Source organism: Corvus kubaryi, unplaced genomic scaffold (genome assembly GCF_017639235.1).
Source record: "Corvus kubaryi isolate FWS band 111438036 unplaced genomic scaffold, C.kubaryi_AGA036_p1.0 37266, whole genome shotgun sequence".
Taxonomy (NCBI): Eukaryota; Metazoa; Chordata; class Aves; order Passeriformes; family Corvidae; genus Corvus; species Corvus kubaryi.
The window spans coordinates 1,085,786-1,103,715 of record NW_024581081.1 but is presented as its reverse complement, the minus strand read 5'-3'; the positions used below and the strand labels follow the sequence as shown (position 1 = coordinate 1,103,715).

Below are 17,930 nucleotides of genomic sequence, written 5' to 3'. Positions count from 1 at the left end.
CAGACTAAATTTCTTTAAAGCATATAAATAAGAGGAGACTGCTAACTTACCTTCCTCAGCATTTTAGCAAAACCAAGAGCTTTGGAGGCCCTTTCTCTAGCTTCATGGAACAGCTCTTTCAGTGCTCGACTGGTCTCTATAACAGACCTCCTGAAACATTGGCAGAAATGAAGTGACAATGTTTTAATAAATCATATTGCATTTATAGAGCCGCTAGAAAATAATTACTTACATATACGTTAGTAGAAAGAACATAAATATTTGCAAGCAGCTGATAAATAAGTTGAACTTGCGTAGGCACATTTTTTATAAGAATATAAGAAGTTAATTCAAGTATCATTACACAGACAACCTCTCACAGACTGAACTAAAGAGAAGCTTCCTAGGCTTCACAAAAACAAAATGATGGTTCATTACTACTGCACACAGAAGTACAGTGGTAGTCTATGGAGCCTTGCATTTACGAAGTCTGCATTCTAAGAAATAAAATACATTATGCATCTGTCAGAGGAAGAGAAACATAAGTAAGTGTTTTGTTATTATTAAGCCAAAGGACTTAATACCTGATTTCATCTGATGCAGTACTGTCATCGGCACTGGCCCAAAATTCATCACAACTGTCTTGTAGTCCAGAATCTAAAAATATTCCTGTAGATTTCAGCAGCATTCCTGCAATATCACTGTAGCAACAGAAATGGTGGAACTTCAGAGTCTTATTGAGGTAGAATGGTACCTTAAAACTTCTTCCTTCCTAATGCAAGAGAGCTGTTGCCAAGTCCACGTACAAAAACAAGCAGCATCTTAGGGTCCACAGAAGCAATGTCTGTTACAGCAAGATTCAGGGCCACCTGCACCTACTGCATCCTACACCCACAGCCACTGCAATAATCACAAAGACTACCAGCTGCTTACTGACATCTCAAGAAGTCACACCTGGGAACCCCGAACAAGTGCTAACTTTAACACCTATCTGGTACAAAACACCACCATAAGCAGAGTAATTAAATAAAACCTACCAAAATAGTTTTCCAGCTTGAGCTTCACCTCCTCTTATATAAGGAGTTATTTCTTTGGTGAAATTCCATTCTTCCTCCAACAGATTTTTTAAACTATGAGATGCTTGAGGTAACTGCTGCAGCATTTGGATCCAGCTTCGCATATAATCAAAGTAAACCTGTACAAGGAAACAGATAATTTAAACAGAAACTGTAACACAAGGTGTTAATTTAAGGACTAGAACTTCTCAAATCAACAGAACAACTCAGTATTATACAATTTTAGAAGGTATTTCTACAATAATTTTCATTTCCTCCAACTGGAAATGAGCTCCATGTTTTCACACAAAAGGCACAATTTATGGCTCAGGAAGTATTAAATTCTATGTCTCCACAATACCTTCCTGAAAATACTGACCCCCTTGCTTGCTGTGCTGCTATTTACCATTGTATTAGTGAACATCCACAGTAGCCAGAGTTTTTAAAGCTGAGCTGCTGAAAAATAGTCTCTGTACCTTTTATTAACTGGATTACTTCAAAAGGTTTTATCTGAACATATCCTCCTCGATACAGGTAAGTGCCACAAAAAGGTTCCTGAGATTCTACATTTACGCTTTGTGATCCTTTACATCAAGTCTTATCTCTCACATTTACTTAATTACTATTGTTTTAAACCAACATTTAAAAAATCCAGGTAAATACAATTCTTCTTCAACCATCTGCCCTTCAGGATCATACTGAATGCAAAAAATTACCTGCAATTTGTTTCAGTTCAATAATCTGTAACATCTCTCCTCAAAAAATCCACTTTCTATTGGTTTCAGGTATTTTCGGACTATGCTGTTAAAATGCCAAGATCATAGAATCATAGAATGTTTTGGGTTGAAAGGGACCTTAAGGATCACCCAGTTCCAACCCCTATCTTTCAGAGGCCAAGTGTTTTTCTTAAAAAGATTTCTTTAACTAATTGCAGTAACGAATACACATTAAAAATAAGGTATCAATTACGTATTAATGAAGTACCAATACAGTAAGATATAATGTCAGTCAAAAAATCGTATTTTATTCAATATTAAAAGGTTATTAAAAGTTTAGTTCAAACTTACGGAATTTACATTTCTATACATGAACCATTTTTGGTAAACACAAGCAATTTACAAGTCTACTGTACCACAGAGCAAAAAACAGTAAAAATCATTGCTAAAACAGCACTAGCTTCTGTTACAAGTCCATTAAAACAATAAAATTGCATCAAAGCAGGGGGGGGGAAAAAAAAAAACGGCAACTATCCCTAAAAGGGATAACAGATTTCTATTAGCAGTATTCAGATTAATACACTTACTTGAACTCTCCTTTTGGAAGCTTACCATTAACATTTTATGCAGATCCTCTTCAAAAGAATCAATGTTGCAATCAATCTTTTGTAAGTCATCTAACACTTCCCGTAACATGAACTGGTAATATTGCTTCATTAAGAGTCCACCCTTCAGAACTTCTTTACACTCTCTCACTAGCTGCAAGACAAAAACCCAAAAACTGCCATCAGTCAAGACATTACTCTTAAATTCACCTGGGCAGTGAAAGCTTAATTTGCCAGTCCAGTTTGTCTAAATATGTAAGTTTTGTCACTAAATAATTTCTACAGCTTTTTGAAACAAATACAGTTACTCTATACATCCACAGGAAAGATGTCAGTAGTTTTCCAAGATTATTTAATTGCAATCCCATTATTCACCACATAAATGTAAATGGAGATGGAGGCAGATGTTTCAGACTTAATCCCTGCCCAATGCCACAGCAAACAACTTCATGGATAATTAATTTAGAAAGGGGTAAAAGGGCTCACAGTCACAAAATCACCAGTTTCAACAGAAGCAAGTCAGGAAAAATTGCAACGTGTTTAACATATGCTTAGAGAAGTGTTTTACTACAGTGAATTCACTGTCCATCTACTGGGCAGCCGCCCTCAACTCCAAGATCCATACCAGATCTGAAAACAATTTGTGGTTTTTTTGTTGCTTCCCTGGGCAAAGCTAACATGAGGAAAGTTATCTTTTCAACTGCAGAAGGGGTCGCCTTTGGAACAGCTGTCATCTCTCCCTGAAAGCTTAGTCTTTATTTATTTCAAGAGACATGTACAACCACAGGTAGAGGAGTACACAACGAGCAAGGATCTTTTCAAACCTATACTAACAAATGCCTTTCTTTCAGAAGCCCTTCAAGTGCTTAGTGTGTATTCTTCTGAAATCATTATCAGTCTTCAGGTTTGACAATCCCTGATCTTTTCTGAGGATCAGAGAGAATGGAATTGCTGGATGATGAATACGCTTTTTAAAATCCTCTATAATGGCTCTCCTGGCTAAGTAATACATCAATATAGTAGACTCAATGTATGAGAAATTATAATGGAACAAAAGCAAAAAACCTACAAGAATGATATTAGTATGACATGAGTCTTTGGAATCCTTTACAGGCCAGAACACATGTTGTACTCCCCGATGTGCAGAGGAAACAAGAATAATAGTCTAAACTGTACAATTTAAGATTCACCAAGTTAGGTAAAAAAAGGGGGGAAAAAGTAATTTTTTTATAAGGTGGAAATGCAAAAGGACACTTTTATATCCTTAACATATAATGTATTTTAAAATTAATGTGCTTCTTCACTCAATCCAGTGTTAACACTCATTGTGTTAACCTGTGGGGGATTTTTCTCCCTTCAATCCACATCCATTCCAAAATAAACTTGCAGAACTTCATTAACAATAGAGGTTTTTATTTCAATAATACTCTTTTACAGGGATATGCTATTGAATAACAGAATATAGGATTTACAAAAAATCTGTAGTGCTAATCTTGGTGTCAACTTTTGAAACTGAAATTCACAAAGCAGTGGCCAAACAAAATTTTGGCGTATAATGACCACATGAAAGAACACACACCTTAAACTGAAAATATTATCACTATTATTGGTTTGATGGGTTGCTTTTTGTTTAGGTAGTTTATACAATAAATTATTTTCTCAAAGCAGGTAGAGCAAGACAATACCAAATTTAACCACCAAACAGAAATAACCCACATGCACATACACACATCCACCTCTCAGCACTAATGCTGAATTTGAGAACCATCTTGAAATGCTCAGATACTAAACTGCCATTAAAAGAGAACAGCTCTCTCCAATAACACAGGATCATCAGGATTACAAAAACCGGTACTGAAAGTGAAACATGGACAAAAAGGAGGAAGGCAGCAAGAAAGGACAGGAGAAAAGGCACATTGTAAGAAGGATATAATCTGTGCTAGTTTTCTTTTTATGTATATACTTCTTATTGAAAATCAGATTTTTTTTTTAATACAATTGACTTGCTAGTAATACAAAAATTTAATGCCATCTTGAAAAAGTTGAGTAACAAGACTAGCATGCCTGATACATTCACACAGTACTGCTATGTATTTCAAATGGTACCAAAAAAGCAGGAGACACTTCTAGGTCTCAGTGCCTCAAATAAGATTCACTAGGTCAATCACTACCAAAAACAGACTGTGCTATGCTACTTGCATAGGAAGAAAATTCAAGGAATTGGGTTTGTTCAGCCTTGAAAGAGAATATGCAAGGGGAATTTAATCACAAATTTCCAATGCCTAGAGGGCAGTTGCAGAGAAAATGAGGGCACTCCTTTCAGAAGGATGCACAGTGACCCCACCTGAGGCAACACACACAAGTTGCTTAAAGGAAATTCTGTCTAACACAAGGGGGAAAAACCCAACCAACCAGCCAACCAACCAAAAAAACACACTAAAAAAACCCATACACACACAAAAAACAAACAAAAAAACAAACAACAACAAAAAGAAAACACAAGAACAGAACACATTACCAGGAATAAAATTAAATACGGGAACAGATTGGCTGGAAAAGTAGTGGAGGAGTCTCTCTCTAGCTGCAAGTATCCAGGATCTGACCTAACAAGGACCTGAATTACAGAAGGGGTAAGGTTGGGAGGGACCACAGATGGAGACTCCACACCCTCTCCAAGCAGTCTGTTCCAGTGCTCAGTCATCCACACAGTAAAGAAGTTCTTCCACATGTTCAGGTTGAACTTCCTGTGCATCATTTTCTGCCCATTGCCTCTTGTCCTACTGCGTGGCACCACTGAGCAGAGCCTGGTTCTATCCCCCGGCACCCTCCCTTCAGATACTTATAGAGACAGAATCATAGAATATGCTGAGTTGGAAGGGACCCAGGAGGATCACTGACTCAAACTCCTGGGCCTGTGCAGGACACCCGAAGAATCACACCATGGGCCTCGAGAGCACTGTCCAAACACTTCTTGGACTCTGTCAGGTTTGGTGCTGCGACCACCTCCCTGTGGTGCCTGTTCCAGTGCTAAACCCTTTGGGTGAAAAACCTTTTCCTAATATCTAATCTAAACATCCCCTGACTCAGCTTCGAGCCATTCCTTTGGGTCCTGTCACTGGTCACCACAGAGATCAGTCTGTCTCTCCTCTTCCCCTCCAGAGGAAGTTGTAACTGCAATGAGAACTCCCCTCAGTCTCCTCTTGTCCAGGCTGAACAGACCAAATGACCTCAGCCATTCCTCATATGGCTTCTCTTCAAGGCACTTCACCATACTCATGGCCCTCCTTTGGATGCTCCCCAATAGCTGAATGCCATTTTTACATTTGGTCACCCAAAAATGCCCCCAGCACTCAAGGTGAGGCCGTCCCAGTGCAGAGCAGAGTGGGACAATCCCCTCCCTTGCCCAGCTGGTGATGCTGTGCCTGATGCATCCCTGCTCGGCTCTCCTGGCTCCCAGGGCACTGCTGACTCATGTTCAACTTGCCATCAACCAGGACCCCCAGGTCCCTTTCTGCAGCACTGCTTTCCAGCATCTCATTCCCCAGTCTATACACAAAACCTGGCCTGCCCTGTCCCAGGTGCAGAATCTGGCGCTTGCCCTTTTTAAACTTCACATGCTTGGCAACTGCCCTTCTGTCTCTGCCACCTCTCTAGATGTGGGAGAGGGTGCCTTGAGGACTGCAAAGTTGAATGCCTCACTTGCACCAAAATCAAAACAAAAATAATTAACTCCTCTACTAATAAAGTCTCACCAAAGTACAACAATAAAGCACTGGCCCTGGCCCTCAATGCAGAGAAAGCCAAGGCACAGCAGCCTACCCAGAAGACCATCTTACAGAAGGAAGTGAAGCAGCAGCCACTTCCAGAAGCTGTGCTGCAGCACCAGCTCTCCTTCCTGAAAAATACTTGATAGAATTGAAAAATCTTATGTCTGCAGTTAAGATGGCCCAGTTGTATTGAGCTGCATGCAAGTTCTGCATCCTTGCCCAGCAGCCAGGAGAGCAGCATGACTGAAGATAGCTGGGTTGATCATATTCCAGATGGTCAGCTTCTGAGGGCTACAGAGTGTGATGCAGGACATTGATGAGGTCCCCTCTCAGCTGTCTCTTCTCAAGGCTGAACATGCCCAATTCCTTCAGCCTTTCCTCACAGGAGAGATGTTCCAGATCCCAATCATCTTTGCTGTCCTCCACTGGACCCACTTCAGGAGCTGCACATCTCTCTGATACTGAGGAGCTCAGAACTGGACACAGCAGTCCTGATGCACCTCACTAAGGCTGAGTAGAGGGGAAGGATCACCTGCCTCAACCTGCTGACTATGCTCTAATATGATAATAAAACAATCTAATTTGGGGATCAATCTAATTGTAGGACTCAGCTTCCAGAAGGTTGGACCAGAGTATCTCTAATCCAGACTTCTCTGTAATACTCCGTGAACTTGCAGAATAACATAGATTCCCGGACTCCTGTTTTGAGCTTGCTCAAGATTTTATGAATTATAATTCTTCAGGAAACAAACAGATCTATTTGTGAAACAACCTCCACAGCTCCTTTGCCTGTTCAGAAATACTGCGTGGGACAGGAAGCATTTGCTGAGCTGAATTCATTTTTTCAATGTCATCAGCAAGGCAGTATCCACTGATGTGGGAACCTAGAATGAAGAGAGTATTTCTCTGCCTGTTTTGAAAGGTTTTACCCCCCCTGGACAGTACTGGTTTTGACCTTTGTCCATGGGAAAATTTGCTTAACCTCTGGGAAGAATTTGAATCTACAATGGTGTGAATTAGGTGATAGAATACTATGTGAGATTATCACAAATATTCTCTGCATTCTAGGTTCCCACACACCACCAAAACAGTCTGGTACAAACACATTGTTTTACAGGAAGAAAGTATAATTTTTACTTAACTCGGAGTCCACAAGGAGCACACAAAATGTTAAGGGGGGAGGGGGCCGGGGGGGAAAACAACCTCCCCAGTCTCTGGAGCAGTTGTGCTTAACAACAGAGAATGCTATGCATCGTTTTACTCTATGACTGTTAAGGTTGAACTTGTAGGCTTCAATCAATGGGGGGAGCAAGGGGGAGCACAGGAGGGGAGAAGGAAGAAAGCACAAATTTATTTGGGACCATAAAGTAACATAGCAATGGATTTTGGATCAGCAAATAACTGGAATGTGAGATCATAATCAGTCCAAGAAGTTATTTACGTGTTTACCCTTGGAGACCATCTGATAAAACCCTGATCTGGTTATGCAGGGAGATCAGATTAATTTAGTAGAATTTAGCCTCCAGAAAATAAATCCTTATACAATATTCTCAACCAATGACAGGACTGACAATCTTGGGTCACTGCCCACAGAAAATAATACAATATGCTGGGGAAAAACTTTTTTTTTTTCATTTCGTTTTTCTTCTTAATTAACTTCCACTATGTGACTACTGCATGTTAGCAGATGCCTTACATTCGCAAGAGAAGAATTATCAAATCAAGGAAAAAAAGAGAAACATAGATCCTTAAAACTGCTTATACTGCCTAAGAAACCCAAATGGCAGAAGATGTGCTAGAGATTATATAGCTTATGATGCAAATGGAACCAATACGGTTTACTTTTGTTGGCTAACAATATTTTTAATCACCAGTTTTGATTTGGAAGCCTAAATCAGAGGTATATATGATCAGTTATTTATTATGCAAAAAGCAGATCTCCATATGAAATACAAGACCATTTACAATAATTATTACACAATCATACATTGCAATTTCTTACATTAATCCTCTTTAAGCTGACAACCATATCATAATGAAATGACAAAGTATTTCAAACAGGAAATATGTACTAAAAAAGCAACTGAAGCAAACCTGTTTAATACTCAAAAGAGATGGTTCCCCAGCAGGTCTTTGTTCCAACCTCAGCTTGAGACATTCATGGATAACATTGAGCAGGACTCGGCAGAGGACCAAGAATGCAGGTTCAAAAGATGGCAAATCCATGGATTTCAACTCCTCCCATGATACAGCGCTGCATTTTTGCTCGCAACAAGGTGGGAAATTTAGTAACTGCACATAATCTGAACACAACATGGGATCTGGAAATTCTGAAAACTGTAACAAAAAATAGGTATCATGAAAAGGATCCTTGTAATTCTTTTGGATTTTGGATTTGTTTAAAGTAGCATGCACAGAAGTGTGTTTTTAAAAGGTAACAGTCTATTAGATGGCAAGTCAACCACAGAAGTTTCAAGTTTATATCACTGGGGATTGTTAAAGCTAACTTTTTTTTTTAAGGATCATCAGTCTCAGGAAAAACAATTATGGACCCTCGGAAATGAAAAAAAACATTTACTTAATGTTTCTGCTATGACGGTATCTAGAGAAACAACCGTATACTAAGCTAGATCAGGTACATAACCTTGTTCCTTTTCAAATACATAATGCATATATTAACATAGAACTCCACATTGTAAATGAATGCAATATTCAAAAAAGTGTCACTAGCTAAACTAAGCTAAAGTACTGAAAAAGTAACTTTTGAATTTTGGTGGATTTCAATTTAAACTGTTTAAAAAAGAAAGATGACATATAGAGGTCAAGCTGGTTTGTTGTTTTGGGGATTTCAGGTTTTTTTTAAATAATAAACGTACTTTTTTTAAATTAAGATTACATTTAAAGAAAATTACTTTTCTAATTAGAGAAAATAATTGAGACTATATGAAATAAACATCCTAGAAATCTAAACTATACACCTTCTGATAACATTGTAAGCAAGGCTGTGCATGGAAGCACTGAGGCTTGATTTAGAAAGAAAAGCTGGACTGCAGAACATGTGTAGTTCCAGAAGATAGCACCACACAATTAAATCTCATTTAAGGATGAGATTTGTTTCAGATTAACTTTATTTTATTCTTATTCTCATTTCTCAGCTGCTAACTATGACATCTGAATATCCTTCATTCCTATACTAGACATGACTAGCATTTTCTAGGTTTTTCTTCAGCCAAATTTAAACACCACTACAAAAGGGAAAAAGACATGACCAGTAATTAGATCAATTATAAAGTACTGCCTAGGAAGTTTAGAAAACCTTGTAATCTTATAATCTAGCAGAAAATTAAAACACATATTTAAAAACATATCTTCTTGGAATATTAATGTCTTTTTTTTACTCTCCTTAAAAGGAATATGCAGCACCAGAATAGCACCAGAGCTAAAGATTTTTATACAAAAAGTTTTCATTAACAAACAGATCATAAAAATACTACACTTCCACAGTACAACAAAAAAAATTAAGAAATACAATCCTCATGGTGATGCAAATATAGTTTGGGGAAATTCAGTTGTTATAAAACTATTAAAGAACTAGTCTACGAGCAAAAATAACACAGCCAAATTCAATAAATTTGTAATATCATTTTCTAACATCAAGGATAACAGCAAATGACATTAGGGCTTAGTACTAGACACCTAAACTTCTATTGTTCAATCTGACTAATCTTAATCTTCTGCACATTGTTTCAAATACTTTTTATAAAAACCCCAAGAAAAACTCTAAACCATTTATTGAGATCATACAAAAAAACAGACCCAAAAGTGTGGCCAGTTGAATAAACAACAAACAAGGTACATGAGCTCAAATATGTTCTATTAAAATAAAATCTGATTTTATAAATTTAAATTAGAAATATTATCCATCTTCATCAAGAATGAAATTGTACAACTTCTATACAAAATGGACTGCATAGTGTCTAGAGCCTTGTTAAAGTTTCAGAGCCTATGGAGGAATCAAATGTATGTTTTTAAGACCAGCAATATGTATAAAGATTTACACATATTTAGGATTAAATGAATGTTAAAATGTATACAGTGGAAGAATCCAGAGGCACGTTTTAGATGTGTTTTAGACAGTGTTTAAGCAACAACAGAAACAAAAGTATGTCCAGAGACTTAAAGGTACACACACACACACAGAGTCAAGTTACAGAAGCAACAGAAACAATAAAGATTAACAGATTACTAACAACTCTGTCTCTGAACTGCACTAAAAAAAAAGACACTACATTCCAAGTATTGTCAGGTGCAAAGACCAAGCAATTGAAACCCATCTCTTCCATTCTAGTATAATATCATCTTTTGCTGCAGTAGGTACCACAACTCTGATGAAGAGTTGTTCGGGTTCTTTTCTGACAACATGCTTTAAACGTTGGTGCAGGAAAGAAGTTTACAATTTTATAACATTCACCTTTACTCAAAGTAATTTCTTAAAGGAGAGTAATATTCCAAAGAAAAGGTAATAATTACTGAAAATGAACATTCAAAGTAGTCACAAGAGTATAGAAGAAGGGAGAAATGATTAACCTTAACATCTTACACAAGTCATCCAACACTACATTACCAGAAGGTTTAACTGTGTGAAGCTGCAGCAAAAACTCTAGCTACTTCATGTTTCCTTAATTTGTTTTAAAAACCCTTATGCAGTCAAAACTTTGGAGGTATTTAGCAGTTTCAAAAATATATTCAAAGTCCATTTTCAATACCCCCAGACTATATAATTTACTTCGATTTTTTTAAAATGTATTTCAACCTATATATTAAGCTGACCTTTCTAAGTGTACATGGTTTGGGCGTGCTTTTGGTTCCTGTAACAAGATACCTGCAAGTTTTGCCTAGGCACTTGACTTTAAGAAAATTTTCATGTATTTCTAATGCAAATTTTCTAAAACACAAGCTAAAACCAATTAGAGAATAAATAAAAATTCAACTAATAACTTCATTTCTACAGTAGTATCTACACTAATAACAGTATGAGTGAAAAATTTCAAAATCAAATAGCTTTATATTTATAAATTCATTAATCCTGAAAAAAATAACCTCCACGGGAGATAAACAATTCTTACTCCTTTTGCAAACATGACCATCAACATTAAGAGATCAGCAACGTATCAAAGACCACATATGGTATCAGTATCAGAATGGGCATGTTGGCTAAGAGATGCCTTTGCCCAGAATTCACTGTGCCACTTTTCCAGGGACAGCAAGTAATCCTTACCACTAATTTTTCCTAGCATAAAAATATCTACAAGTTAGATAACAGTTTATATTAAGAAACAATACTCCGCCTTGAAAGAATTAGTGACCACATCTTACAATATGAAACTACTGTCCTTCACTTACTGCTTAATTCATAAATTGGTTTTATTAACACATTCTTCGTTAAAAATATAAAATGACCCAAACAAAAATAATGATTTAACTACAAGCCAGCCAAAGAATGTAACATGCTAACATGACTTGTTTTCACAGATGTCAAGGTTAAGAGAGTCCATTCATTTATTCCATCTCTCCTCGAGCATAATGTGCTTGTGCATAATCAGTACTTGATTTATGTAGACAAGAAAAACCACACAACTATAGTGACATTTTTACAAAGAATGTCTTACAGAAAAACATCCAGTCTTGAAGATGAGAAAAATTAACACCTCCATTGCTGATTTTTCTCACAATTCAACTGTTGTGCTTAATTTTCCACAGTGATTTCTCTGACTTGTTGATTTAGACATTAGAAAATATAACGAACAAAGATGTTACCATAAAAATGTCATTTCAATTACAAACAAGAACAGAGAACTAGCTTGGGCTTCACACAAATTCAGTGACACGACATATTCATTTCTGTGGAAGGAGAACTGGGCTCCTAATCAAAATATACACCGTCTTCCAAAAAACCAACTAAGCTAAGCAACTGAAACATTCATAAAATCCCAATTCCTACATTTTCAGTTAGAAACAATACAGCAAGGAGGTACTCCTGTTATCCATTTACACTAGTAACCTACCTCCAGCTGGTGATCACTCCTTACCAACGCCATACGGGCCCTTTGCAATGAACCATGCATTAGCTTGTGCAGTCTTAAAATTAGTTTTCTCAACCCCATTTGCTTCAGTGCTTTATCAACAAACGGCCTGTAAATAGAGGTCAAACAGTGTTGGCTGCAGCTTCCCTCAGCACTGCACTCTGGAATAACCCAGGAACTAGAGTCATCCTCCGATTCAAGCCTATCAAGCCTCCTTGAAAAATGGTCCTGAAAGTCAAAATTTGGCTTATTAGTAAAATTGTTCTTGATGGCTTGCCTAAGTTCCTCAACATTCTCCTCAGAGATTTGTTCTTCACTATCACTCTCCCCTGTGCATGTTCCTGAGGATTCCTTTACTTCTGTTTCCCTATCAATATCTTCATCATCTGGATCATTTTCCTTAGACAGTCGAGGAGAAGGAATTTCAAACACTGGCCAGCCAATGTCAGAAAGATTTTTGATGCCCAATACAGTTCCCATAATCCTTAGTTTCTGGTTTAAGTCTTTTGTAATATTTAACCATAGACAGAGTGCCTGCACTCTGTCTTGAAAGTCCTTTGCAGCATACTTTTCATAGTCCTTTTGAAGAGCCTGCAGAGATGGATAAAGTGCTTCTATGTACTCCAGCAGCTCCATTATTCGCTTTACCTGCTCAAATGAGACCCGCTGGCGATGAAGGTGTTCATGGTAACTTGAGTAACCCAAAGCACTAGTTCCATGTGTTGATTTGCAAACTCCTTCTCCTGAAGTACCATTGAGACTGGCTCCATTTTTTACAGAGGAGAAGTTTCCATAGTCCACTTTGAAGGTGAGGATTTCATTGATGATATCAGGAATAGCTTGGCGGGCTGCATAGAGATAGAGGTCTTGGTCATTAATGCTCCGGCCAGCATGCCAAGCCTGCAGCTCCAGCCAGATCAGTTCATTGGATCGGTTCAACCAGACAGAGGAGGTGTTTTCCTGTCCTCTTTGTTCCCTGTCCTTTTTCTTCGAGACTGAGGTAAGTTTTAACAACAGCCGCAGGGTTTCAAAGAATTTTAACCGGTCTGCCGGGCAGTCAGTCCTAGAAGTCTGGCGTGTAGTTCTGGGTATTGGCATGGGCACAGAGACTGGAAGCTTAGCATGGCTACAGCCAAGGCTGAGGTAAGGCTTATTGAGATCAACATCTGGAATTGGTTTTTTTGGCAGAGATCCACCAACTGAGTCTAACATAAATGAGCACTGCACATTTTTCTTGTGATCTCGTTCTGTTGTCCTTAGGGCATCTCTGATCTTTTTCCCTTGCTTATAGCTGTGTTCCTCCACATTCTCAATGGTTTTCCCATTGTCTTTATGCAAAGACTGAGCTGGCATACTCATCTTTTCTGTAACCAAAGGAAGAAGAATGTGACTGTAGCAACAAGAAAAAGCATTTTTCAATTCAGTTACCAATCACTTTTCTTAGGTTGAGCATAAAAATGTTTAATATCAATAAAATAAAATTGGCATGGATAGAAGCAAAATGTAGTCTCATTATAAGTTACCACTACTATACCCTAAACCAAAGGATCTTTTCTTCTTCTCTCGCTTTACCTCTTTTGTAGAAAGAACCTCGGAGAATTCTCATCTTGATTATACCATCTACTGAGAACTGAGTATGATCAAAAGGAAAAGAACGGTTTCCAAGTTCATCTTCCATACATTTGTCACACAACCTCCGAAACAGAAACTCAAAATGCAACAAAGCATTATTACAGTATCAAAGTCAAACAGAATTAAAGAGACTCCACTGCACATGCAATTTCATAAAAGCTGGAGCACATAAAGATTTTGAAATTTTGCTTGAACGCAGCAATCCTGCCTCTTGGGGAGGTTGATCTTAGTTCTGTGAACCCCTCTGTAATCTTAATACACTGCCTTAGCACCTTGAGCCTGCCTCCCCACTGTCACAACACACACCTGTTTTCTTCCTTACTATGGACAACAGCTCTTTCCTGTCTAAAGGTGCAATCTCCTCCTCTCTTCCTGTTCTTTCCTCAGGAGCAGCACACCTTGTCACTTTTCTGTAGAACTAAGAAAAGCACTTCAGCCTAGGCTTTGCAGATCAGAATAGGAGGAACTACTTGGCATGAAAAGAGTGGTCCTCTCTCTCTCTCAGAAGTGGTGGCAGGCTGACGGGAAGAACCTGTATGCAGACTACTAAAGAATAGTAGTTCCAGCTGATCAGCAGCTGGAACACAACAAGCTCCATGGCCACAGGGCCTCTGCTCACTCAAGCACAGAAAAGACTTTCAGAATGATGGTTGAATACTTAGTCTATTTTCACTGACCGCAGCTGGCACAGCTGCAAGGAGGCCATAGCCCAAAGAGCTAGGCCAGGCAAAAAGCAGGAAGGGGCACTCTGCACTGGCAGCCAAGCAGACTGAGAATGGAGGTTGACAGAGATGAAACACACACGCTCTCCACACAGACTTTAAGTAGATTAGAAATGAATCAACTTCTAACAGCACTTTGATGTTGAAGATTTTGGTGGCCTTGCAAAATAAATTAAAATCCTATTACATGTAAAGATCACTTTCTTAACTTGCATTCTAGATAGAACCTCTAGATCCCTTCAGTTTGTATTTTTAACATGTTATTCTCCCTGATCATTATCTTCAGATTCCCCACATCCCCAAAACACATTGAAAGAAAGGCAAGTTAAAAACTACTCATTATTAGACATCCAAAAAGACATAATACTTGAATGTTCATCATCCTTAACAAAGCCCAGGCACAATAATCTACAAATTGTTTCAAAATCCTCTCATCAAATAGACACCAGTGATTCAAATACACCTGACAGTCCTGCAATAAATTAGTACAAATGCTATAACTGTATGAGTTCCTATTACTACTTGTATTCCAGTATAGTAATACAGACTTCAATTAATTTGCAAAAAAAGTTCAGCTGTACTAACAAATTTTGAGTTATGATTACTTTTAATGCTACTTTCACAACTAAGCCACTATCAGTCAGTGAGAGGGAGCATGTGGTGGAGTCTGAGATCTTAAAGAGGTCATTAAAAGAAAATACGACAAAATGCATGTGAAGAATATGATGGGGGTAGGAAAGCAGGGTGAACAGTGGCTCCCTTTCAAGTATGAAGCTGCAAAAATTTTATACTAAAAAGCAGACACAGGCACTCCTTTTACATAGTACACAAAGAAGCTAACACTTCAGTCAGTAAGCAAGCATTCATGGAGTTCAGGAGACAGATCTTACGAGCACCTCTGAAATGCATTTAGCTTAGAAAAAATGTGAACCTCATGGGTCTTGGGCTACAGGAGAAACAATTCAGAAACTAAACAGATTATTTCATCAATTTATGTTTGGATACTAAATGCAAGTTATGAGAAACTTGGTGTGACAGAAATTAAACAACCAAGTATCAGAAGCACAAGTAAGCCAAGACCCTCATTTCCAAAATTCTTGCAGTTATCTAAAAAAAGATACCTTAAATCTTATTTGTAAACATCTGAAAAGTTATTTCAAATTTACTTTTTTGAGTGATTAGTTGCATCAAACCAACCCCTGAATGAATTCTCTTACTGAAGTATACCCATTCAAGCTTAATAAGAGCATATGTGTACACATTCAAGGTCAACAAACTACTCCACAAGGTTTTGGGGTGGCTTATTTTCTCTTCATAATACAAAATAACTGTTATGAGATGGTACACATAGGCAAATAGAAAGACCTTGCTCCAAAAACTCGAAATCTACAAGCAGGGATAAACAACAACTCCTTATTTCCCATAAAGGTATCAATCTTCCATATTTTCTCAGAAGCAAAGGCTAACAATGAGATATAATGTGTTATGTTTCTTTAGTATCACAATGTCCATGTTTAGAACTCTTTTTTAAAGCACAGAATGAAACAACAACAACAAAATCACCAAAAGCAAGAAAAGTTTACATAACCACTATATATAGGGTTAAAATAAATAGAGTTAACGTTGCAACAGAAAAATTTTACTGGATTTTAAATGTGCCTTTTAGCAAAGTTTAAGAGGCTTAATAATTCCAATGCCTACAGTTAACTGGCAAGAGTAACAAGATTTCTCTGTAATTTCATATAAGGAAGAGGTATTTTGGTGAATGTTCTCTTCAGTGACGTTATTTGGAGGTTGTATGAAGTGAAAGGGAAACAGAAGCTTTGGAAAATGTTTGTATTGGCCCTTCCTTTATTATTAACTTGCATTACACAGCCCTACACAACCAAAGATTTGACTATATTCCCTTATTCGCCCTAAACAATTTACCTTTTTCTTCCCTACATTTTACCTCAAAAATGTCATCCTTGCTATGTACTCTAACATTTCCTTGTTCCACGTGACGCAATTCTAAAAACTGCTTCCAGAACATAAACTGGCAATAGTCAAGCTGTCATAACTATGGCAAATAATCCTCTGACATCGTTTGTTATTTGTTTAAAAATATATTAAACGAACAAACAACAAAAACCCACACAAGAACCTAGTTGTATTCTGTATGAAAACACTGAACATACAATCTTAAATGGCTTTTTCGCACCAATTCAATCTCAACCCAAAAAAAAAAAAAATCACTTTAAGCTAAAAGATTTTATTATTAGATACCATTACATAGTACCTTTAGGAGAAGAATGCCTATCAAGTATCTTTTGGGTTTTCCCCCCGTTACCTCTATACTGAAGCACCAGAAGCAAGCAGGAAAAACTACACTCTTAAGTGCTTCAGTGACACTGAAGATTAATCACTGAAAACTGTACTTTCCAATAAACAGCCTGTGAAGTGCTTCAGAACATGAAACTTGGGCAACAAAGCAACTATACCATTACTAGAGATCACAGAATCGCAGAAAAAAAAAGATTGAAAAATACTTCTGAAAGCAATTTTTTCAAACTTTCTGCTCAAAGCTGGGTTTATTTCAAAACTAGTTTAGCCTGCTCATGATCTTAACCAGTTTTGTTTTACAAATCTCCAAAGATGGAGATTCCACAATCCAACAATCGCTCTGGCAAACTGCTCATTGTTTAAGTATTCTCATAGCAAAATTTTTCTTCTAATATGCAGGAGTTTTCCCTTGTTGGAATTCACAACAGCTGCCTCCCGTTCTTTCACTGTACCTCAGTACCTGGCTGCATCTTCTGTACAACCCCTCCACCAGGTAACAACAGGCTACTGCTACGACTATGATCATTTAAGGAAAAAACCAAGACACCACACCTACCTTTCAAAGTGGAGCGGCCGGCAGGCCTGCCGACGTTATTTTTCTGATGCTTTGTTGACATACGTTTCATCTGGCGAGGTGTACTAGGGGGAGAAGTGCCATAGAAAGTGTCAGCACTTGCTTCATCTGATAATTCTTCAGGGTCAGATTCAGAGATCTTGGAAGTAGCATCTTCTGATTTGCACTCTTTCCTGCAGAGAACAAGATAAACCATTACATTCAAGATAAAGAATTATTACTTGCAGTGTCTGTTTAGAAAGGTAATTCATCCATAAATCCCAAACATAGTCAACCTTCTATATTTTACTGCCAAATCCACATGTATTTACCCAAGGTTTTTTTCATATCCCTAAGGATACGTTTCCAATCAAATAAATAACAGGCAACATATGAAAAGGATGGTATAGGCAGAGTGTCACTAGAAGAACACAACATTAACATACATGTATATGTAATACATTTCGTTCTGAAAAGACTTGTGGCAAGCCTAAAC

At 37.6% G+C, this 17,930-nt stretch overlaps 1 protein-coding gene across 5 annotated transcripts in view; it reads right to left on the bottom strand.

The window, feature by feature from the left end:
- The window catches only part of MAP3K4 (mitogen-activated protein kinase kinase kinase 4), a 68,193-nt gene that overhangs the window by 35,546 nt on the left and 14,717 nt on the right, over positions 1-17,930 (bottom strand). For 4 of the 5 annotated variants that reach the window (XM_042025055.1, XM_042025051.1, XM_042025053.1 and 1 more), the window contains exons 2-8: positions 17,438-17,628; positions 12,188-13,569; positions 8,217-8,459; positions 2,363-2,509; positions 1,017-1,174; positions 564-680; positions 51-150 (exon numbers count right to left, since the gene is read on the bottom strand). In XM_042025055.1, coding sequence (XP_041880989.1) covers positions 51-150; positions 564-680; positions 1,017-1,174; positions 2,363-2,509; positions 8,217-8,459; positions 12,188-13,569; positions 17,438-17,628 — 2,338 coding nt within the window. The remainder of the gene's footprint in view (positions 1-50; positions 151-563; positions 681-1,016; positions 1,175-2,362; positions 2,510-8,216; positions 8,460-12,187; positions 13,570-17,437; positions 17,629-17,930) is intronic. The other variant, XM_042025056.1, reaches the window with a different exon arrangement.